General features: G+C 44.0%; 1 protein-coding gene across 6 annotated transcripts in view; it reads left to right on the top strand.

Annotated features, from left to right (window-relative positions):
• LOC121534990 (protocadherin-19) overlaps positions 1–21,224 on the top strand; it is an 82,247-nt gene extending 61,023 nt beyond the window's left edge. For all 6 annotated transcript variants that reach the window (XM_041841679.2, XM_041841663.2, XM_041841654.2 and 3 more), the window contains exon 5: positions 18,513–21,224. In XM_041841679.2, coding sequence (XP_041697613.1) covers positions 18,513–19,102 — 590 coding nt within the window. In that variant the 3' untranslated portion in view covers positions 19,103–21,224. The remainder of the gene's footprint in view (positions 1–18,512) is intronic.
• The last annotated feature ends 3,112 nt before the right edge of the window (positions 21,225–24,336 follow it).

Raw genomic sequence — 24,336 nt, 5'->3', positions numbered from 1 at the left:
CACCCCTGAGGGGTTTTTCCACTCATTAATCCCATCCACGCCCCGTGGGTGTGTTCCCGAAGCAGAAGCCCAGGAATTCCGTGGAGCACAGATCCACCAGGGTCTCACTGCTCCAAATTGATTTCAAGAGCCAACCCCCCCCGCATCTTCATTTCCCTGTTCTCCTAGTCTCTCCATCTCTCTCTCTCTCCATATATCACAACACACAAAACCCGCATCTCCCAAGTCAACTTCCTGCCAGTCAAGCACTTCCCTTCTCCTGTTGAATTCAAGAAAGAGTAAAGCAGTGTTGCATGTTTATGCTGCAAAACATGCCCTAAATTCAACACAGGGAACATTTTGAGTTTGCTACTCCTCTGATCTACTAATGAAAATGCTGACAGGTGTCAGAATCAGGACAGCAACAGGAACAGGGTTTGTGCTGACAACCTGAGAGAGGGGAGAGAGGGAGGGAGAGGAGTTGAGAGTCTAGTAAGCAGTCTCGACGAGGGAAAATAAAAAGGGAAGAGAAGAAATATCTCTCTGACAGGTAGGAGTATTTTTCTTCTCTCTCTCTCTCTCTCTCTCTCTCTCTCTCTCACTCACTCACTCACTCACTCACTCACTCACTCACTCACTCACTCACTCACTCACTCACTCACTCACTCACTCACTCACTCACTCACTCACTCACTCACTCACTCTGTGGTCCTCTGTAGCTCAGCTGGTAGAGCACGGCGCTTGTAACGCCAGGGTAGTGGGTTCGATCTCCGGGACCACCCATACACAAAAATGTATGCACGCATGACTGTAAGTCGCTTTGGATAAAATCGTCTGCTAAATGGCATATTATTATTATCTCACTCTCACTCTCACTCAGCAGGCAAAATACCCCCATGAGTGTGTCAGAGGATCCGATGGCTGCTCAAACAAATATTAACATTTGATTGAATTAAACATCAAACTCCAAACACGTGCAGTTGTTTATGCCCGCCAACAGTCCATGTCTTCTTCTGTTATTATATTAACATATAGAGACATGAATAGTGGGAGAGTCCATTTTGATTTTCCTAGTCAAATGTGGAACCCATTTGAACAACTGTAGACAAAATGGCCGACAACAAGCACACTGGTAGACCGCAAAATAGGCCAACTGAATTAATATAAAAACTACAATTCCATCAATGCCAGAGGAAAGAAAGTCAGAAGAACATCCAAAGTGCACAATTGGCATGGTGGAAGATACAAGTGAATATTCAAGTAGTAGTAGTAGTAAGATCTACATTTCTTGCTTTGTCGAACTACACTCATAACTTTTTTCCATTTTCTCCTATAGCTACATATCTAAATTCAATGTAGCATGACTCACAAGGATCTTGGTCTGCCAGTATCATGACTGAATCACACTATACTACATTTTTACATTTACATTTTAGTCATTTAGCAGACGCTGTTATCCAGCGTGCATACATTTTTTATTTTTTTCATACTGGCCCCCCGTGGGAATCGAACCAACAACACTGGCATTGCTAGCGCCATGCTCTACCAACTGAGATACACAGGGCACGTGTAGCTAAGCAGTGCTAGACTATTCTATTAGCCTTTCCCCCTTTCCCTTAAGAAGACTGTAGAAAAAAGAGCAGGCTTCCTGGCCTCCTCTAAAGTTATTTTCCAGGGCCCGTTTTCCTGATAGCGATGGAACTTAGGCTTACGAGTGTTTTAACAATGCATCTTTCCTACAACACCACGCAGAGAGAGCAGTTGATAAGTGCATCGTTGGAGCATCGATAATGAAAGGAACGAAAGAAAGGGAGCGCTGCTCTCAGATCAGCTTTCTCTATTCAAGTATTTCCTTAACATTATAATTATTTCACAATACTGACAACTGATCAGCTAATAGAGAGATATTATCACCTACAGCTGCAAATATTGAGGTGGCTTATTCTAATGCTTACCCAATAAAAATGCACTAAATCACAGATTTGGCACATCATTGCACACGTTAGCCTACACATCAGGAGTCAATACATGTTAGAATCACCTTTGGCAGCGATTACAGCTGTGAGTCTTTCTGGGTACGTCTCTAAGAGCTTCGCACACCTGTATTGTACAATATTTGCACATTATTCTTTAAAAAAAAATCAAGCTCTGTCAAGTTGGTTGTTGATCATTGCTAGACAGTCTTACCATAGATTTTCAAGCCGATTTAAGTCAAAACTGTAACTAGGCCACTCAGGAACATTCGATGTTGTCTTGGCAAGCAAGATTTGGCCTGGTGTTTTAGGTTATTGTCCTGCTGAAAGGTACATTTATCTCCCAATGTCTGGTGGAAAGCAGACTGAACTAGGTTTTTCCTCTAGGATTTTGCCAATGCTTAGCTCCATTCTGTTTCTTTTTTATCCTGAAAAACTCCCCAGTCCTTAATGATTACAAACATACCCATAACACGATGTAACCACCACTATGCTTGAAAATATGGAGAGTGGTACTCAGTAATGTGTTGTAATGGATTTGCCCCAAACATAACACTTTGTATTCAGGACAAAAAGGTAATTGCTTTGCCACATTTTTTGCTGTATTAGCCTTGTTGCAAACAGGATGTATGGTTTGGAATATTTTTATTCTGTACAGGTTTCCTTCTTTTCACTCTGTTAATTAGGTTAGTATTGTGGAGTAACTACAATGTTGTTTATCCATCCTCAGTTTTCTCCTATCACAGCCAATCAACTCTGTAACTGTTTTAAAGTCACCATTGGACGCTTGTATCTCAGGAAGGATGCCTGTGTCTTTGTAGTGAATGGGTGTATTGATACACCATCCAAAGTGTAATTAATAACTTCACCATGCTCAAAGGGATATTCATTGTCGGCTTTCTTTTACCCCTCCTTGGTCTTTGTGGTTGAATCTGTGTTTCAAATTCACTGCTCGACTGAGGCACCTTACAGATAATTGTATGTGTGGGGTACAGAGATGAGGTAGTCATTCAAAAATCATGTTAAAAACTATTATTGCACACAGAGTGAGTCCACATAACTTATGTGACTTGTTAAGCAAATTTTACTCCTGAACTGATTCAGTCTTGCCTTAACAAAGGGGTTGAATAATGTATTGACTTGACATTTCAGTTATTCATTTTAAATTAATTTGTTAAAATTTCTAAAAACATAATTCCACTTTGGCATTATGGGGTATTGTGTGTAGGCCAGTGACACAAAATCTCAATTTAATCCGTTTACAATTCAGGCTGTAACACAACAAAATGTGGAAAAAGTCAAGGGGTGTGAATACTTTCTGAAGGCACTGTAGCTGTTCTACAAGTGGTCTGAAGCAGGCGTTAGATTACGAGCGTTTTCAAGTGCAACGTTAATAACGATGGTTTTGGGAAACAGCTTGGATATTTACAGATGCCGCTACGAAGTTTCTAATGATTAACTTAGACTTAAGATGCTTTTGGGAAACCGGGCCCTGGAGCATTCGAGTTATTATCAGTATATGCCTCAAGCAGGCCCCTTAGTCAGTCAGTGTGCCATGTAAGGTACTTACAGATTCCGTTGGGAAGAATAATGGCTTCCATTCGGGCTTGAGGCCCTCTCCACTCTTTCTCCGCCCCTGACATAGCTGCTCGCTCTATACCACGCACACACAAAATATATCTCTCCACCTCCCCTCCACTCCATCCTGTGACTCACAAGACATCACTCTAACGTTGTATCAACATCCCCTGAACCTTCGGCTTACATTACCCTAACATTCCAGCCCTCCTCAATACACCCAATGTATTTAATCAGCTCGAGAGGGATGATAGGATAGGAGCATATTGAACGTATGAGGGACAAACGGTGGAGCGCTTCATTATTTCCTAGGGCTCCGCCAATGAGCCTGATGCATCTCCTCCACTGACAGCTCATTTTCCACACAATCCCTTGGATTCATTGGGAGCGGGGGAGAGAGAGGGATAAAGAGAGAAAATACAGCTCTTGGATACTTCTTCCCATTGCTTATTCATGACTCCGCTGTAGCTACTAGGCATGCTAGGTTAGGTGTGTTAATAATCTTATCAGAAACCAAGTAGAATCACAATTGTTTGTCGAACACATAGCTAGTAGCCAATGGAGGAGGCAGATGGAAAAAACGTGAGGTACAGGGGGAAATCAGGGCAGTACTGAACAGAGGGGGAGAAATTAAGAAGTGTGTGAGAGAGGGCAATATGTAGGGAGGGAGAGTTTGCCTGTTTCTATGTGCATGCATGTGTCTGTATCTGTGTGTTTGTGTGTTAGATCCTTAATGTTTAGTGCACTCAATGTATATTGGCTTGATTGAAATACCATATAATCCTAATCTTAGAATGACTGCCTGAGGGAACTTAATTTTTGTATTGATGATGATGATGATGATGATTTGGAACTATACTAGTGGGACCTCTGTGTGTGGCAATAACTGAGCAGACAGGACAAATAGCGCTGGGAGAGGCTGTGTGTGTGCGTGTGAATGCACGTGTGTGTGTGCTTGCGTATGAGCGTGCGTGTGTGGCTGCCAAAACAAAGCTGGGCCTCGTATTACAGGGATCCCTGGGTATCAGACTGTATGCGCTCCGTCTAGACCAGGCCCAGCCTGGCAGCTAGCCTGCAATGAGCCAGCTCTAATCAACTCTATTTGCTACACTGCAGACTCCCATGTAGGAATACTTTACAGTACCATAGTCAGAATGTCAATAGGGTATAGAGGTACAACGATATGAACAGCCATGCAGTCGCAACACTGATTTAATATGCTACTCTCTCTCACAGACATGCATGCACACATACACACGCTCATGATATGCTTACACACGCATACATACACACTAACATACACATAGACAAGCGCACACCACACGCAAGCAATGAATGGGGTTAGAATTTCTGGGCATTCCAGTCCTTGGCAAAATACATATACTGGGCTCTGTTTAAGGGAGAGAAAATGAACTGTCTACTGACAAGTACATTGCAGTTTTCTGTCCAGAATACAAAGAGACATTTATCACTGCATCAGGGGAGGAGAAGAGGTGAGAGAGAGAGTGAGCGAGAAAGAGGCACATCTCTCCACTCCTGCAATGTGTGCATCTCTGCTTTTAACTGGGTCTCACACTTCCTGACGGATAGGAGAAAGCTTTTCTTCTCCTCTAACTGTGTGAGATGTCCCTCACTCTCACCTTCTCTTGTGCTTCCTGTGTGCTTCCCGTGTGTATCAAGAATGGTTCACCACCCAAAGGACATCCAGCGAACTTGACACAACTGTGGGAAGCATTGGCCTCAACATGGGCCAGCATCCCTGTGGAACGCTTTCGACAACTTGTCCATGCCCCGATTAATTGAGGCTTTTCTGTGCATCTAAATATTAGGAAGGTGTTCTTAATGTTTTGTACACTTAGTGTATTTAACATATATGGAGTTTGTGGTGAAAGCCACTTCCTCCTCCATCTATGATAATTAAGGTGGTGACAAAAGTTTACTACCCTGGGCATCTGGCATTTCCATATCTCTCACTCCGCTTCATGTATATTCAGCGGCGAATTATTTATTCTTTAAACGTTCAATCATTTGGAAAGCAGACCCCTTTTTTCCGTGAAGAAACACTAGCACACCAGCCCAGCCAGTCCACCTATAAAACATGCATAATGGCAGGTGGTGTTTTTGTTGATTTCCTTCGTATGGGCCACAGGTTGAGGAAACCTATTTTCTCTCTCTTAGCCTCACTGATTAGTGTCTGCGTCACCTTGGTTGTCTCCTATGACCGGTATTGAAATTAAATTCACCCAGTTTGGACAGGATAAAAAATGTAGGTAGAGGGAGTAGGGAGGGACTTTCCCTTGGTACAGAATGAACGCAGCTATAGCATGCCTGTTGGCCAGCCGGGGTCCAGTTTATCATCTATTGATAAAAGATTAAAGGGACAGACAGAGGGAGGGGATCAGAAAAGGGCCTGTGGACCCCTGTAACCCGCCTCACCTCCCCAACCTTGCCAGAAGGCCTCTGGCCACTACTGATAAACTAGTGGCCTGCTGATGCTGACGACTCCACCACACACACACAGCCCAGACCATCATTTGCACGTGCCTCCCTCTCTCCAACCAAGATCCCTTTGTCTACTCTGAATTTACGCAACCACTATTCCTCCACGAGAAAACGAAGAAAACAAGAACCCCAAGTACATTCAGGGTATGCCAATCAAATAGCTATCCCTTGGAATGTGAGTTGGTTTTCTTCTCTCCCTCCATCTATCTCATAAAGGAAGAAATTCCATTCAATCACTTCATTCTCCTTGGTGAGCCAATTATGATTTTTCAGCCCTTACTCCTCTTCCACCCTTCCACCCCTTTAAAAAAGGAGGATAAAAAGTAATGGGAGAGGTTGGCTGTTAAGTTTAATGGCAGACAGGAAACCCTCAAAATTGCTTTTTTTTATGATGCGCCGTCCTGTTCTCATGCATTCCCAATTAACTCTCAGAGCCAGACTGCACATAGACAGCAGAGAGACTGACCGCCATACCCCAGACAAATGAACACACAAAAGCTGCCATATATAGGAGACTTAAGCCCCTTAGTCTTCTCCAGGCCATTTTAATAACACACATGACCATAATGGGAATCTTGTGTTTCTTTGTATGCGTCCCAAATGGCACCCTATTGCCTATATAGAGCACTACTTTTGACCAAGGCCCATAGGGCTCTGGTCAAAGGTAGAGCTCTACGTAGAGAATATAGTGCCATTTGGGACGCACATCTTCTCCCAGTTCGGCTCTCATTAGCATCACAAAGAGATCTAAAACAACGTAATAAGTCTCAGATGACACTGATATCATTCAGCACTCACAGTAGACGTCTAATTTAATATCCCACCACACAAGATTATGAGTTTCTTATGACATGGGTTTCCTTGAGGACATGAATGGGCCTATCCTACCCCCACCCCCATGCTACAAACCTTGCTATGTGTGTGTGTGTGTGTGTTTGGCCCCATCCCTAAATGGGGCATTCCAACTGGCATAGGGGGTGACAGGGTGCCAAGCTTAGTGCTTGCTTCTTTGCCATATATAGGGCATTTAATCATAATGAGTATGTTTACATGCACACTAATAATTCAATATTAAACTGATTATGGCAGTAGGAGGAGTATGGCATTAGTCATGTAAACACCTTATTCTGCTTATCTTAATCGGAAGTAAAGTCATAATTGAAGTAAGCATACGCCGATTAAAACACCTGGATTTCTGAGCAGTCTTTCAAATTATTAGGACATGTAAACACCTTCATCAGAGTTCCAGCTGTGTATTTGATCTGCACATGCTAGCACAACCCGAAGGAGCTTCCCTCTTTTGCGCGAGTAAAGTGTGTTCGGAAAACTGAAAGTATTCATCTTAGAAATTGTTTTCACATACAAACTTCATATGTCTGAACTCAGAATCAAACTAGGCTTCCCAAAAATGACATGGTCGCATTTATCAAAGTCCCATCAAGTAGCCAATTTTAGATGTGCCCATGTAAACTGGATTATTAGGGAAATTGTTATTCTTGCAAAGCATGTAAACCAAACTAGTATATTAATCTGAGTATTCACAATAGTATTATTGTGTGCATGTAACCGTACCCAATGTACGACACCTAAAACATCCAATAATCCCTCCCCAACTATTGGTTCCCTCTTCCTTTCTTACTTCACTGGTTTTCTTTTCTTCGCCCACTCTGTCTGTTCTCCGGGATGGCTGTACTGCTGACAATACCCTCTCCGCCGTAGTGGCAATGGCTAGAGAAAGAGAGTGGTGTGTAGATGGGCTCGGACTCAGTGCTATTAAGTGCCATCACAGTCAGGGCCATCTCAGGTGTGAATAATGGAGACCCTCTGAGAGAAATAGCAGGCCTCCAGACACCAAACAAAAGTGGCTTTTTGTGACTGGAGAAAATCACAACAAGCCCCTGTGCAACATTAGCCTCTATGTGTCACCTGCACTTTACTTTGGCTAGGGGTTGCTCCAGTAAGCCGGAGCTATGACAGTTAGGCCTCTTATCAAGCCTTTCTACTGGACCGCTATGCTCTCCCCAGGGGGGCCACCCCTGCTTAACTATGTTTCTACATGCACAGCCCAACCAACCTCACCCACATTGTCCTACTTCCATAGATTGTTCAAGTGAGCATGAAAAAATGGGATGTGGAAAGAAATGGAGGGAAAATAAGGACTATGTAAGAAATAATAACAGGAAGAAAGAGGGAAGAGAGAGAGAGAGAGAGAGCGAGATACAGGGAAGAAAGAGGGGAGAGAGAGAACAAGAGAGGAGAATGCTCTGGCGTCTTTCTGCTGAGAGATAAAAACTGAATATAAAACACATAGTCCCGGTAGACACAGAGTGAACACGACTGAATGAGAAGGCACATTACATTAATTATGTAAGGGGCCTCTGTTCAAGCAGTGCCGAGTCTCGCTGGGAAGAGACAGAGATGGTCCGAGTCCCAAATCGCACCCTATTCCTTATTTAGTGCACTATGTTTGACCAGGGCTCATAGACAGAGCCATAGAGCTCTGGTCAAAAGTAGTACACTATATAGGGAATGCCATGGAGTCTGGCGATGTTAGTATATTCAATGTCTCAGTGTGCTGGGCCCAGCTGTTTAGAGGAAGACACATTGATTTGTTGAACTCAGGCTGCCGGATGTCCAGGTGGGTTCGTGGTCTGATGGGAACTGAGCAATTGTGTTGGGTTTCCTGAGTGAATTAAACACCACAATTGGAAATAAAAATACAAAATGTAAGGGAAATTGGTTTATGGTAGCACTAGGGTGAGAGTGGGGTGGCTTTTTTTAAAGAAACTTTTTGGAGTGCTGCAGTTTCCCAATGTTTCTTGAACTTGGGATTTCATTTGAAGTTATTGTCATATATGGCAGAGCACCCAGCTATTAAAGCGAGATAGCGCATTTTTTACCCACTCTACTCTTCTAAAATTCTCAGACCAACTCTGGTTTAACAAATTCCACAAATAGACTTGAGAACTGTCCCATAACCCCGGCGAAGGGGTTTGTGTCTTCCTGCCTCTACCTACTCCCCACCCCCCTCCATCCCTAAACCCCAAAAGCCCAGCTCGTCCCTGTCCCCCCATCGCAGATGTAATTTACTGTCTGCGTTTGTCCCCCCCCTCGCTCCCTTTCTCAGACTCAAGGGTTTTTGCCGAAGCAAATTAGCTCGCTAGCTCGGTCAAGCTTAAACACAGCAGAAATGGGGCATTTGTTACAGTGTATTTAAAGATGTCATTCCTTCCTCCGCCGATGCCATTACGGAGAGAGGAAATGAGAGAACCAATGGCAGGTCAGGGATTGGGACTGTGGAGACAATGGGGATTGAGTGTTCTGGGGGTGCGTGCCACTGTTGTTGTGGCCCTGCAATGAGCCAGGTTAATTTGAGGGTCTGTCAATAGGAGGGCACTTTAGTGGGTGAGCAGCACCCCTAGAATGGCATCCTGTGTCCCTCTTCATCTAATGTGCCGGTCGCCTAGGATGCAGTACATAGATCCTATTGTTGTTGTCGTATGATATGTTGGCCTGACCTGGCGGAGTGTGTGTGTCAGACCCATGGAGTGCCATCCATGCCAGGCAATCGGGTGCCATCTCCACGTGGCACCCTCTTCAGGGAGCCCTCCACTACCCTCTTAGCCCGGTTTGGCCCGGTTCAGCCTGGCTCAGCTTAGCTTAACTCTCCATGCATGTCCGCCTGGTTAAGATCCAGTCGAGATGGGCTGTCGTCGAATCAGAGCCTCTGGCCGCTCACACCCCCACCCCCCATCGCAGGAATTATTACAATGCCATGATCCAAGTCGCCTACATCCTACATCCCACTAGATCCCACAAGATCAGTCATGATCACTTTGAATCCTGCCCCTCTGAGCGTTCCCTATCTTCCTACACCACGTTCCCAGAAAAGGCTAAGCCCCTGGAGCCAACGATGGCATTTTTAGAACCTTTAACCAGGCTTCTGTGACCTCTAGTTGCCATTGCTGGTTATATCTCCTATATAGAGCCACTTTTTGATAGGGTGCGGAAAGGTGCCTCCCAGCAAAATAGAATTAGTCGCCAGCCAGGGCATAATGGCAAACAGCTCGCGTTCGTTACCACTATATAAAGCAGTCCATTGGCTCGCCACTTCTGTCTTTGAACAAAACACTGCAGTAGGCAGCGATGACAAAGTGATTTATAAAAACAGCAACAACAAAAAATCAGTCTCTCTCTCTTCTCTTCGCCGCAGTTACACAGCTGTTAAACAGATGCTGTTTGTACCAATTTAGAAGCCATTGCATTGTTTGTCAACACCAGTTTGGAGATTCATTCTTTAAATCAAGAGGAACCTGCGATGGAATGCACACACGCCAGGGGTTGATGGGGCAGCAAAATGGAGAGCGAGGGGGAGAATGGAGGGAGGAGGGAAAGGAGGAAGGAGGGGGTGGTTGGAGAGTGGAGGGAAAATGCTCTCTGGAATTTGGCATGATTTATTGCTTAGCTTTTAAAGTAATTAATGAAAACGCTACTTGTAAAAGAAACAGGCGGCGAGGGTAGTGGTTGGTGGTGTTGACCGGAGATATAAGTTAACCTGTCAGTTTGCGTTAGCCGCCGACGAATCACACAGCCGGGGCCTTCACGGAAGAGACTGGCCTGTCAGACACACTCACCCGGCCACTCGATGGACTAGATAGCAAATCACTTCCCTGATAAATTGACTGGTACTAATGCTCCGAAATGCAGGCAGCTTAGGGCCCCCCGCTCTCTCAGTTCCCCATCCGTACGACAGTCTTAACACAGCTTCCCAGCGACTCTAATTTCCTCCATAATTAATAATCTGACTGACAGTAAAGAGGATGAGAGGAAGAGAGAAGGAGGAAGTCTGGAGGGGTCGGATAACGATACCAAAAAAATAGATTTTTGGAAAGAAGGGTAGATTTAATAAAAGCGATGTCCTGTATGTAAGACAAGAGAGAAGACAAGAGACAAGTTGAGAAGGAGGAGGGAGAGGGAACAGTGGATGGGGAGGAGGGATGGACTCACGGATGGGAGGAGGAGGGGGGTTGAGTGAAACAGATGCTGTTGGGAGTAGGAGTCAGTGGAGGGAGAGGAGGGAAAGGCCTTGGCTGCTGTGGCGGTGCTTGGAGAATGATGGGCTTGCGCGGCACAGTAAGGGTGCCCCTCCAATGTTTGTAAAAACAAGACTATCACACTCCATCTTGAGCTCCCGCAGGAACCAGGTCTCACGGCTGATTAATGGCACCGGCCGACTGAATTGGCTGGCTGGGATGACAGCAGCGCTTGGACTCTCCCTGGTGGGTAGTAGTGGAGTAGGCTGCCTCACTGGCAGGCCCCGCTCAAGCCCAGTAATAGTGGATGGCAAATAGCGTTAGCCCTAGCGCTAGCTAAAGCATGACCAACTGTAAAGCCCCTGACCCACTGTGTCTGGGTAAGCCAATACCAAGTTAATCAGGGTTGTGTTCATTGGGGCACAGGTTTTAAAACATTTTGCAAATGGAAAATGAAAATGTGCATATATTATTGGACAAGCCAAGGTAGTGCCTCCCTGTTTAAGTCCCTTTTCTTCCATTTGGTGCCTAATGAACACAACCCAGGTTTTCAGCAGAGTCCAGGGTTGCTTGAGAACTTAGCTCTAGCACCATCCAACCACACAGACACTCAATTCTAATAGTTCCCCATTTCTGAAATGTCTCTCTTAGATTTTTCTGCTGAGGGAGCTTCTGCATCAGCAGTTGAGCGTTGAGAGACTGTAGCGAAAATTTAGATGTAATCTTGGTAATTTAGTCTGTGGCTGGTAGAATGGAAAATTAATATGGAGAACATTTACAAAACAGCAGTTTCACTGTCACAGATAGGGACTGGCACCTCAAGTGCAGCAACGCGGGGGCGTTGTTATGGTGCATGAGGAGTGATGTCACTCAGACAGACAGACAGACAGACAGACAGACATGGAGGAGAAGAGGCGGCCTGCCACCAGCCTTGTCCGTAGCTTTTTCTTGCAGTCAATGACCAAAAGCGCCCTCTTTGGCCTCATGAGTGGAATGTTTTTTATTCTTTACGACAAAATATGGTGTTTCTATGTCAAGCAGTTTTGTTATATTTCAGTCGTCTGTGATGTGTAATATTGGGATGTAAACTCAAAATTGAATACATTTCAACGATATATCTGACTTCGTAACTGGGCTCCCGAGTGGTGCAGCGGTCTAAGGCACTGCATTTTAGTGCTTTGAGGCGTCACTACAGACCCCCTGGTTCAATTCCAGGCTGTATCACAACCGGCCGTGATTGGGAGTCCCATAGGGCAGCGCACAATTGGCCCAGCGTCGTCCGGGTTTGGCCGGTGTGGGCCGTCATTGTAAATAAGAATTTGTTGTTAACTGACTTGCCTGGTAAAATAAAACAAAAATAAATGGTGCAGGTGTCTTCTTTTTTTAAAGCCCATAACCATGTGTGTGAGGTGTATACTTTGTTTCAAAGTAGATTTGTTTAAGACTACAAAGATTCACTCTGTGTGACCCTGATTTAGCCCACTGCATTAAAAGGTTAAAGGGGTCAGTGGCTGGATAACTGATCTGTTCGTACCAGTCAGCTACAGCCAGCACCACTCATGCAGCAAAGTGAAAGAGACAAAACAAAATATCAGCCTTGGCGGTTAGGTCTTATTTTTTCTTCTCACACGGAAAAGCTTTAAATGCATTGTTTCAGCGATTGGACACAGAGACCAATATCAAAGATGGCGGGGGGGGTGAAACAACAAACAGAGTGACAGTAGAAAAGTAAAGCTTTTTGAGGGCGAGATAAATGAAAAGTTGAAAATCTTTCCAAATCATGTGTTTGCCAGTGTAGCGTCTGATGATTGATCTCAACATGGTATCGTCTGACAATTTCCTATATTTTGGGTCAGCACAGTGTATTGCTACCGTACTATTGGGCTATAATAATCATTATAAATAGCACTAATAATTGCTAAATAAAGTGGTACACGGTCCTAACCATAGGGGAGTTTATGACTATATACAATTATCTTTAAGCATATACAGTGGGGGGAAAAAAGTATTTAGTCAGCCACCAATTGTGCAAGTTCTCCCACTTAAAAAGATGAGAGAGGCCTGTAATTTTCATCATAGGTACACGTCAACTATGACAGACAAAATCACATTTTAGGATTTGTAATTAATTTATTTGCAAATTATGGTGGAAAATAAGTATTTGGTCAATAACAAAAGTTTCTCAATACTTTGTTATATACCCTTTGTTGGCAATGACACAGGTCAAACGTTTTCTGTAAGTCTTCACAAGGTTTTCACACACTGTTGCTGGTATTTTGGCCCATTCCTCCATGCAGATCTCCTCTAGAGCAGTGATGTTTTGGGGCTGTCGCTGGGCAACACGGACTTTCAACTCCCTCCAAAGATTTTCTATGGGGTTGAGATCTGGAGACTGGCTAGGCCACTCCAGGACCTTGAAATGCTTCTTACGAAGCCACTCCTTCGTTGCCCGGGCGGTGTGTTTGGGATCATTGTCATGCTGAAAGACCCAGCCACGTTTCATCTTCAATGCCCTTGCTGATGGAAGGAGGTTTTCACTCAAAATCTCACAATACATGGCCCCATTCATTCTTTCCTTTACACGGATCAGTCGTCCTGGTCCCTTTGCAGAAAAACAGCCCCAAAGCATGATGTTTCCACCCCCATGCTTCACAGTAGGTATGGTGTTCTTTGGATGCAACTCAGCATTCTTTGTCCTCCAAACACGACGAGTTGAGTTTTTACCAAAAAGTTATATTTGGTTTCATCTGACCATATGACATTCTCCCAATCCTCTTCTGGATCATCCAAATGCACTCTAGCAAACTTCAGACGGGCCTGGACATGTACTGGCTTAAGCAGGGGGACACGTCTGGCACTGCAGGATTTGAGTCCCTGGCGGCGTAGTGTGTTACTGATGGTAGGCTTTGTTACTTTGGTCCCAGCTCTCTGCAGGTCATTCACTAGGTCCCCCCGTGTGGTTCTGGGATTTTTGCTCACCGTTCTTGTGATCATTTTGACCCCACGGGGTGAGATCTTGCGTGGAGCCCCAGATCGAGGGAGATTATCAGTGGTCTTGTATGTCTTCCATTTCCTAATAATTGCTCCCACAGTTGATTTCTTCAAACCAAGCTGCTTACCTATTGCAGATTCAGTCTTCCCAGCCTGGTGCAGTTCTACAATTTTGTTTCTGGTGTCCTTTGACAGCTCTTTGGTCTTGGCCATAGTGGAGTTTGGAGTGTGACTGTTTCAGGTTGTGGACAGGTGTCTTTTATACTGATAACAAGTTCAAACAGGTGCCATTAATACAGGTAACGAGTGGAGGACAGAGGAGCCTCTTAAAGAAGAAGTTACAGGTCTGTGAGAGCCAGAAATCTTGCTTGTTTGTAGGTGACCAAATACTTATTTTCAACCATAATTTGCAAATAAATTCATTAAAAATCCTACAATGTGATTTTCTGGATTTTTTTCTCTCAATTTGTCTGTCATAGTTGACGTGTACCTATGATGAAAATTACAGGCCTCTCTCATCTTTTTAAGTGGGAGAACTTGCACAATTGGTGGCTGACTAAATACTTTTTTCCCCCACTGTATCCTCATCCACCTTTTTCTAATACTACTTTTTATAGACTCTTACTGCTCTAAATTATTTTTAGGGCTCATAGTCCAGCAAACCCAAACTGACTGAATGATGTCATACAGAGGATCTCACAGCCCTATGGCTGCAATTAAGCCCTCCAATAGAAACCAGTGTGAGTAGTCTCCAGAATCTGGGCCTGCATCGAGTCACCCCTGGCTTTCTAGTCAAAGCCTCCTCATTCGTTAGGACATTACTCTGCCTTCTTCCCCCTCATTTGATAGGATTACATCACTGCTTTGAACCTGAAGGTTCTCTTGTTGTACTTTTTGGAGAGAAAACAGTGTTTGTTTTCCAAGTGAAACCACATTACCCTGCCAAACAAGACAACAAATTCCTGGCGAAAGCTCAGAGTTTTGGGGGTAGAGTCTTTTTTCCATATGAGCAAAATACTTCCCTTTTGTGCTCACTGTTAGGAGATTTCATCTTTAGCCATTTGCTAATTTAGCCGATTCTCTCACTTTTGCTACATTAGCCACAAACAAATAGCACCTCCAGGTGTGCGACTAGGGTGGATCGTTAAAGGTCTGCTAGCAACAGTAAACTGAGGGATGACTGTGCCAGGCTCATAGAGCCACCCGCTGACGTCCTATCTGCCGTGACCTAAGGTTGTGACACCTTCCTGTGAATGAGGAAGGGGGCAGGAAGTGAGGTCGCTGAATATGCGGGGCTCCTAGTGAATGAATACGGCAGAGAAAGCTGGAACGAGGGGGAACAGGTGGGCTCCATTCTTCATGCTGATGTAAACCGATGTTATTATAGGTAAAACACAGGCGACGTCTACCAGGAGATTTCGGCTTTTTATTTGAAGTGGCAATATTTCTTTTTTGCCTACACCGTGTGTTGCGTGCATAAGGGCATACATATTTAAAGTGCTCCCCAAAGCCTTTGGTATTCTTTTGAAGCCCCAATTCGGAATTAAAGGCACAACATTTCCGAATTGTCAGCAGTGCTGAGGGACATGGATCCTTGTGATTCTCCCCCCCCCCCCTCTCCATTTAACTCAATTTCTATATCAAATCTGGAATGACTGAAAAATACAGGCGAGCTTCCGACTCCCGACGGAGTGCCCTCAGTAATTAATAGGGATTAAATCCTAGATAGGAAATGATATAGAATGAATGGCTCTGTCTGTACTTTAAGTCTTTTTCACGGAACTGATTGGCAAGCTTATTTTCCTGATTACTTTCAATATGCATTCACAGCAGGAGGATGCCTCCTTCTTGCTCTTCATCTCAGCTTGTGGCGTTTCAGATCTGGCTATAAAGAGCATTTCATTGCTTCATTTGTGAGCATTAGATTAGCTTCTTTAGATCCCCCCATACCCAGAGATTCGACCGAAGACCCGTCGTTCTTCTTATTTTTTCTTTGTTTTCGATGTTGTTCTGTCGGCTTCTGGGGGACCTTTGAGAACGACATCTGCTTGTGTTGTGAGCCTCTAAGCGGAGTCAGGATGTGAATGTTCCGTTAATGGCGCTCAGGCTTTCAGAACAATGTCATTTGCAACAGAACTGCTCTCTCTCTCCGGAGATCCCCTAAAGGAAGTGGGTGAGAAAGGGTATATTCACTGCATGTTGCATGGATGGCTCAGTATAAAGCATAGGGTTTAAATATATGTCTTCTTTGTGTCCTGAAATCTTTCAGTCAAATCTAGCTTCCCTTGAAAATGAGGAAGATCCTCATAGGAGAGCAGACGTTTTGAAGAGGAGATTGGGATTGTGCACTATGCCAGCTATAGCCAGGCTCTGCAACAGAGAGCAGTATGGATAAGGGTAAAGCGCAACCCTTCGTTGCCATGGTGATAACATTGACTTTTGGTGATGAACAGCCCCTTTCAAGATGTGGACTTGTGTGTGTTCACAGGCCCTGGTAATTACAGACTAAATTTGAGCCACCAGAGTCGATCCAGACCTTTATTTCCTATTCCATTTTAATTTCGGCCATGTTCCCCTGTGCACATCGGCGTGTGTGTGCGGGAGTGGGTATGGACGAGTGAGGGAGGGTGCGTCTGTGTGTGTGTGGCCAGATTGCGTAGACACAGTCAATATGCGTCAGGGTACACGAACCCACAAACACACACACAAACACACACACACACATACACAGCAAAGCTCAAGGTAATCCTTCAGCACAGCCCTTCCATGAAACAGTCATGATGGAATTGACGTCGGTCACCCATGGTCATGGCTGCCCGCTTGGCCTCTTGAGCGCCAGTGTCCCTGGCCATGAGCAAACCCCCATAATCCTATACTGAGATCAGCCATAGCATGGTTTAAATGCCCCAAGAACCCAGCCAGCCAGTTAGCAAGTCAGCCAGCCATTCAGTCATCTTTCAATCTCACCGGATCACAGTTTAAGAGGGAGACAGCTCCGGCAGCCTTGCCCCTGGAACGTGATCTATAAATATCGATCTGATCGTCCAAAGCAGAGGTGTTCATCAGAGTGCAGAGTGGAAGAAAACAGATCATTTGTGATTTTAAATAGGTGATCTGTCAAGCTGCGAGTGCCAGATATAAATGCGTGGCATGCAGCATTTCCTACCCACAATCCCTTCTTGTCACCTTGGGCCTCTCGTGTGGGAGGAGGGCCCCTTGCCCTTAGGAGACGAGGACCAATCGGGAGGCCTAGAAATGTGTCACTGAACATCTGCGTGTCAGTTTCTTTTACAAGGCCGAGGCCAACAGAGAGAACTCGGAGACACAGCACTGGCATACTGAATGGTTAAGATAAATGACTGTGTCTGTTTGGGCTGTAACATGGTAGCTATACTGTAGATGTTATTCAGTCTTTTTTCACGAATGCGATTGTAGTGAGATGCTACATATCCCACAAACATCCTTTTCATTCTCATGACAGAACTTGCTCTTCACTTGTGTTCAATATGTCAGTATAAAGCCACCCTTTGCCTGCTTTGTGATGGTTGTGTGATTTGGTGAGAGGCTAACACTCTTTGATGGTATTCGTAAACACGAGGGCGTCTTGAATGTGCCCTTGTTAGGTTATCTGTCCAGACGGCCAATGATGAATGAATGGATTCAAAACGCCTCAGCATCAAGTACTCACTCGACTGGCATATGGATAAAAAAAAAAAATACTTTTTAAAAACAGAACGCTTATGTCAAAATTAGAGACAGTTCTCACTTAGATAACAACGAGACGTAAAAGAAGACGACAGCTTATTGTTTTTCTAATGATACAAAAATCGTCTTGAAAGCCCTTCCCTCTGACACAAAGGATATGTAGTTATACAGACTCAGACAAATAGTTTATTCAGCATTAAAACATCATTACATATTTATAACTCGGTGCCAGATGACAGAGACTGAGCTAGATGAACTAGGCAACAATACGGCAACACAGCTGCTGTCTCTCTTAGTGGGAATATCTGATTGCACTGTTTAAACCCCGGCATTTATCAAGTGTTGCTACAGAAAACCTGATTTGTGCATGAGCTGGAAATTGACTTTTGATTTAATAATACGTCATTTAATTGCCGCATTAGAAGTGCATCTAACTTGCTGATCTCTAGTCGTCTGGAAGTAACGGCAAGGCAGCAGGAGTCTTGTGTAGATGGCAGAAACGCCATACATGAAAGAGAAAGCAAATTACCCACAAAAAATATATAAACTGGGGCTGTTCGGGTTGCCACAAACGTTGCTTAATTTTTTTCACATCTCTGACGTCTTGCAATATGGACCCTAAACAAACCATGGTGAAATCCATGAAAGCAAAGCGTAAATGAGGTAAAGCGCTGGAAAATAGGTCAGTTCAACAGACAAACCTAATGATTCCCTTCTCTTCCTCCCTCCCCCTTCTTCCCCCTCTCTGCAGACCCCAGCGAAGGCTTCCACTGCCAGGACGAGTGTCGCATCCTGGGCCATTCGGACCGCTGCTGGATGCCCCGTGTGCCCGGCCCAGCCCGTGGCAAGTCGCCTGAGCACGGCCACCCACGTAATAATGTAATTGCCCTGTCCATCGAGGCCACCACTGTGGATATGCCCCACTACGAGGATTGCGGCACCGGCACCATCAAACGGACTTTTGCCACCTTCGGCAAGGACGGCCCAGAGGACCCAGAGCGGGGCGAGCTAAAGGGCAACAAGCGGACAATGATAGAGTCGCAGGTGTGCAGCCCCAAGGCCAACGGATGCACCGTGCGCGAGGCGGGCAACGGGCGCGAGGCAGCCAGCCCCATCACCTCCCCTGTGCACCTGAAAAGCCCGCTGGCCAAGGCGCCATCCGGCTACAACACGCTCAAGTGCTGCGATGCTGAGCGCATCGCCAACCACAGTATGCTGCGACAGCCTGAGGGAAAGGACAGCGAGCCGGCCGTCCGGGAGATCAACACGCTCCTCCATGACAGCGGCCATCTTGAGAAGGAGTCTCCCAGCAGCAAGCGCCTGAAGGACATTGTGCTCTAACGGGCCTCGGGGCAGCCTACTCACACACACACACACATTCGACACACACACACACACACACACACACACACACACACACATACATACACACACAGTATAAACAAACACGTATATACTCCGCCATAGCTGTGTGTACACAGGAGAAACTCAAGCCGAAGAGAGAGAGAGAGAGATCTTGAGCGTAGTATACAGTACCCAACGACCAGGTCTGATGTTGAACGTTACTGGAATATGCTGAGCTTTGTGTTGTGTTCCTTGAGAAAAGTGAAGGCCGTGGATGTGGCTTTGTTGTAGTCGCAGTACTTTTCTTGTTTGCTTTTCCGTTCGTTTTCTGCTCACCCCATCTGTAGCCAGTGGACATGCAGGTTACTGTTGACTGTGTGATGCGCCCAATCGTGCCCCTTCGGTCGGATTAGGCCTCTTTCCCAGCCGAGGCTGGCACCGTTCGGATTTATGTGGACTGGACACCTACACTGACAAATATAAAAGTACAGTTATGCCTTTTGAACTTTTTTGTATCACTAACTGAGATTGCCTTCTTTGGTTTGCAGTCTGGCTCGGCTGCCAAATCAACTTGTTGTTTCCTTTGTAGAGAGAGCTCACCACAGTGCAACAGACGGAAACAGACAGACAGACATGCACAGGATTCTTCTCCTCTGAACTATTGCCTCCATGCGCTTCTTGAACAGTGCTCAGTAGTGAAGACAGAGAAGGGAATGGAAGGGAGGGAACAGTATTTATGGTTTATCACTGATGGAGCTAAATGAACTCGCTATCTGCCCAGGCACTGGGAAGTGGGACAGACAGATTCCTTCTGTCACGACCGAGCTGTACGGAAGAGGGGAAAAAAACATTGCTTTAGAAATCTCCTGTGCTCATTCTTGATTGTAGCCAGTGGAGCACAATTAGAAACGTTGTGCTCTGGTCTTGTACTTTTTCTGAGTTTTGACTATGGGGCTAGAATAGAAGGGATCGTCACTCACGTCTTGCTATGTGAAACTCTGTATAGGGTATACTATTATCATTTTTAATAAACCGTTGTTATGTGACAATCCCTTTAATGTTTTGTTTCAAGAGTAAAAAAATAATAATAAACATTGGTGTTCAACTGAAGCTACAGTAGCGTTTGTTACACAAACACAAAAAGAAAAAAACATATATGCCAAAATATATTTTATAAATAATTTAAAAATGTATAATGAGAATATTTAATGCAGTGTAGTTATTTTATCAGTAAGTTCTACTTGAAATTAACTGGCTTTTGTTTTTAGTTTTTTTTTTGGCTTTTTTATTAATTATTATAGTTTTTTATTTTAAAAAATAACTTGGATTCTTTTGTTTACTGTGTTACCCCTGGCAACTGTTGACTTGCAGTCTACCTTGTTGTAAAGAGTTTCTTATTGGTCAGTTCTTGTGCCATGAAGTTTTTGTGTGGGCAAATAGAAAATGTAAAAAGACAAACAAAAAAAAAGCTATTTCAGCAGCAACAGTAGTGTGTCAGTTGAGCTTAGAGTGAGATAGCAAAATAAACCAAAAAGGACACAAACAAAACCTTAAAGACTGCTTAATTTATTTAAGTAAGATGAAGGGTTTAAGCTAGTTTTTTTAAGCTATTGAGATGATTCCACCTATTTCTGTGTGTCTGTTTTTGGACTAAGGTTCCCTGTAAATTCCTCACTTCAGAACTGGCCTTAGTGATATGAACCAGAGTATAGGCCCTGTTGACACTGCAAGTAAGGATGAAGGAATACAGACTAGCTTTGCTCAACTGCTGTGTCATCAGGTACCATCTCATTTGAATTGAGTTTGAAAATATAATTAAGAACACCAAGTCAAACCTTACAATCACGACCAAACAGATTTGGTGGAATTGTATGTTTGAAGGAAATTAAGGTCTTTGAAGAACCGTATTGCAAATCAGCAATGTGGTTTTCAGTTGCTTTGCAGTTAAACTATGTACAACATGGACAATTTTAGATGAAAAATGGACACATTTGCATACAACGAAATAGATCTTGTAGCTGAATGTTTTTGCTGGTCTCACCCATGGCTTCTGGCAACATGAACATTGGAAATAATCACTGAATGTATACAGCAGCTTATTATTAAACTATTAAATGTTCTCCACTTTGTTTCCTTGTTTTTCCTGAATGTACAGTATGAGAGAGAAAGTCGTCTTTGATAACACTCCTCAAATTACAATCAAATACCTCATAATGAAATATATGTGTGTTGAAACAATATGAGAGAGATGGATAGAGAAAAAGAGAATATGCATTGTTGTAAATTAATGAGCATGACCACAACCCAGCACATTGCAATTATCCATGTATTATTTATCTTTTGTCTTGCCATAATTCATTCAAATCTATAATGTGATCTGAATATCGTCTGGAAGCCTTCCTTGAAAATGTCATGATAGTGCATAGAGTGATGCCTATTATATCTATCATGATAACATGGAAATTAATCGTTTGTGTTCGGGCTCACTCACAAGTCGCAATTAGGATTCCAGACAGGTGTTGCTCTCTTGTTGTAAGTGCTCTGTGACATCATTATTAGATCTTCTGATTGACTAATTTCAGGAAAATAAATGAAGAAGGCCCACCTGTATAGGGCGACAGACGATAGATACACCTCAAGCTGGCAAAGCAAAGCAGTCTTTTGGGAATACTCCAGACACAGTGTCCATTTCTAATGGCAGAGCCCTTTTCTTTTGCAGGAGTGGGTCACACATGCCATTTTAGAGGCATTTAACATTCACCAACTCCTCTTTGGATGCCACGAAACAGACATTGAGGCATGTGAAGCCTTGCGTTGCCATTCCTTTTGCATTAGGTGAGTGAGTAATGCACATTCATACCCAGCAACATAATATCCCTTTGACAGTATTTTCTCCTTACGAACCTTATTAATTGATTAGTTGCCTTTGATGCACTGAAGAGCCTGAAGCTATGAAATAAGTGAAAAGCTATGTCAGGACCTCACTCATCTACCACTCCTACTCTTTCTCCATCCTTGACATATTCACTCAATGGTGCTTCCACTCTTCACCTCCCCCATAGGTGCAGATGACTCCCTTGAGCGAGTTATAATGGATTGATGCTCCAAATGAGAAAATGCAGGTTGACAAGGAGACATTCTAGAACTACAGCTAGAGGAGTAGGAGGAGTAGGAGGATGGGCAGGAGTAGGAGGAGGAGGAGGAGGGGGGAAGAGGAGGAGGAAAAAAAGAAGAAGAACCCCCAAAGCATGGGGATAGAATTGATGCCACACAGCTTTCCTCGCAGATAAGCGTGGATAGGGGGGTTGTTTTTATATTCTCTAATTAATTTGCCATTGCCTCTCTACCCTCTGGTCAAGCCAACATGAAAGTAGTTTAAAACGCACTCGCTAACAGTCCCATTAATCTATTAGGAGGATCTGGTTTCCTCCAGCTAACACTTCCTCAACTTCGTCACAGGCAGTAGCATTCTAGCAGTAGCCCTGCCCCCATTCATATAGATGACTCATGCCGTTCTAATACTGTTTAGACCCCCGGGTTCTTCACATTACAGTCCCTTTACAGTCCTACTCCAGTATCCTTTTCAGCTCATTTATCACCTGATTTACTTAACAAAAGGCACATCTACATTTTTGGTCTAGGTGTTCTCTGACAAAGGGCTTTCTTCTTTGTTCTCTATTGCTCCTCTATTGTTCCTCAAGCAAGGGGGAGGCTGATGACATCAGAGGGAACCATCAGGCCAACTGATTGAATGGCCTACTCCATGAAGTTTGCAACTATTTTGCTCAAAACATATTTTTGTACCCTTAAGTGTGTGTACATATTGTTTTGTCACAGGAAAAGTTCAAAAATAACTGGAGTGCGTCTTTAACCTGGAGCTCTTTAATAACCTTTTACTGTAGTGGGCTAAATCAGGGTCAAACAGAGTGTTTCTTGGTAGTCTTAAACAAATCTACTTTGAAACAAAAGAATACACCTCACACACATGGTTATGGGCTTAATAAAATAAGACACCTCTACCATGTCAGATATAGAGTTGAAATGTATTCAATTTTGAGTTTGCATCCCAATATTACACTTTATATACATCACAGAAGACTGAAATATAACAAAACCATTTGACATAGAAAAGTGTATTAATTATGAAAATTATGAAGAATTTTAATAACATTCCACCCTTGAGGCCACTAGAGGGCACTTAGGTCATTTGACTGCAGGAAAGGGCTGTAGCTATAATAATAATAATAATAATAATATGCCATTTAGCAGACGCTTTTATCCAAAGCGACTTACAGTCATGCGTGCATACATTTTTATTTTTTTTGTGTATGGGTGGTCCTGGGGATCGAACCCACTACCTTGGCGTTACAAGCGCCGTGCTCTACCAGCTGAGCTACAGAGGACCACAATCAAAGTTACAGCTACAATCAAAGTCTGCACTTCAAAGAGAGCGCATATCATCATAATAATTGCCATTACAAACCAGCACAAACATACTGTATACACTAATACATTATAACAGGGTCTACCCTGGGATCCCATAACAGTCCCTTTAACCTGGAGCTAGCAGCTATTGTCTTTAAGGTCAAAGAATGAACTTCAAAAGAAACCTACACTGAGTGCACAAAACAGTTGCACCTCATTTTGACCTCAGAACAGCCTCAATTCATCGGGGCATGGTGTTGAAAGTGTTCCACAGGAATGCTGGCCCATGTTAACTCCAATGCATCCCACAGTTTGTCAAGTCTGATGGATGTCCTTTGGGTGGTGCACCATTCTTGATACACACGAGAAACTGTGTGAAAAACCCAGCAGTGTTGCAGTTCTTGACACACTCAAACCAGTGCGTCTGGCACCTACTACCATACCACTTGCACTTAAATATTTTGTCTTGCCCATTCACCCTCTGAATGGCACACATACACAATCCGTCTCAATTGTCTCAAGGCTTAAAAATCCTTCTTTAACGTGTCTCCTCCCCTTCATCTACACTGATTGACGTGGATTTAACAGGTGACATCAAAAAGGGATCATAGACTGACCAGGTGAATACAGGTGAAAGCTATGTCATGGAAAGAGCAGGTATTCCTAATGTTTTGTACACTCAGTGTATATCATTACCATTACAAACCAGCTACAGTATGTAGCACAATACAGTAGCACACACACACAGACACACACACAGACACACACACACACAGCCTTGTGTGAAAACCGTACCCTTCTCTATC

Source organism: Coregonus clupeaformis, chromosome 2 (assembly GCF_020615455.1).
Source record: "Coregonus clupeaformis isolate EN_2021a chromosome 2, ASM2061545v1, whole genome shotgun sequence".
NCBI lineage: Eukaryota > Metazoa > Chordata > Actinopteri > Salmoniformes > Salmonidae > Coregonus > Coregonus clupeaformis.
This window is presented reverse-complemented; position numbering and strand designations above follow the sequence as displayed.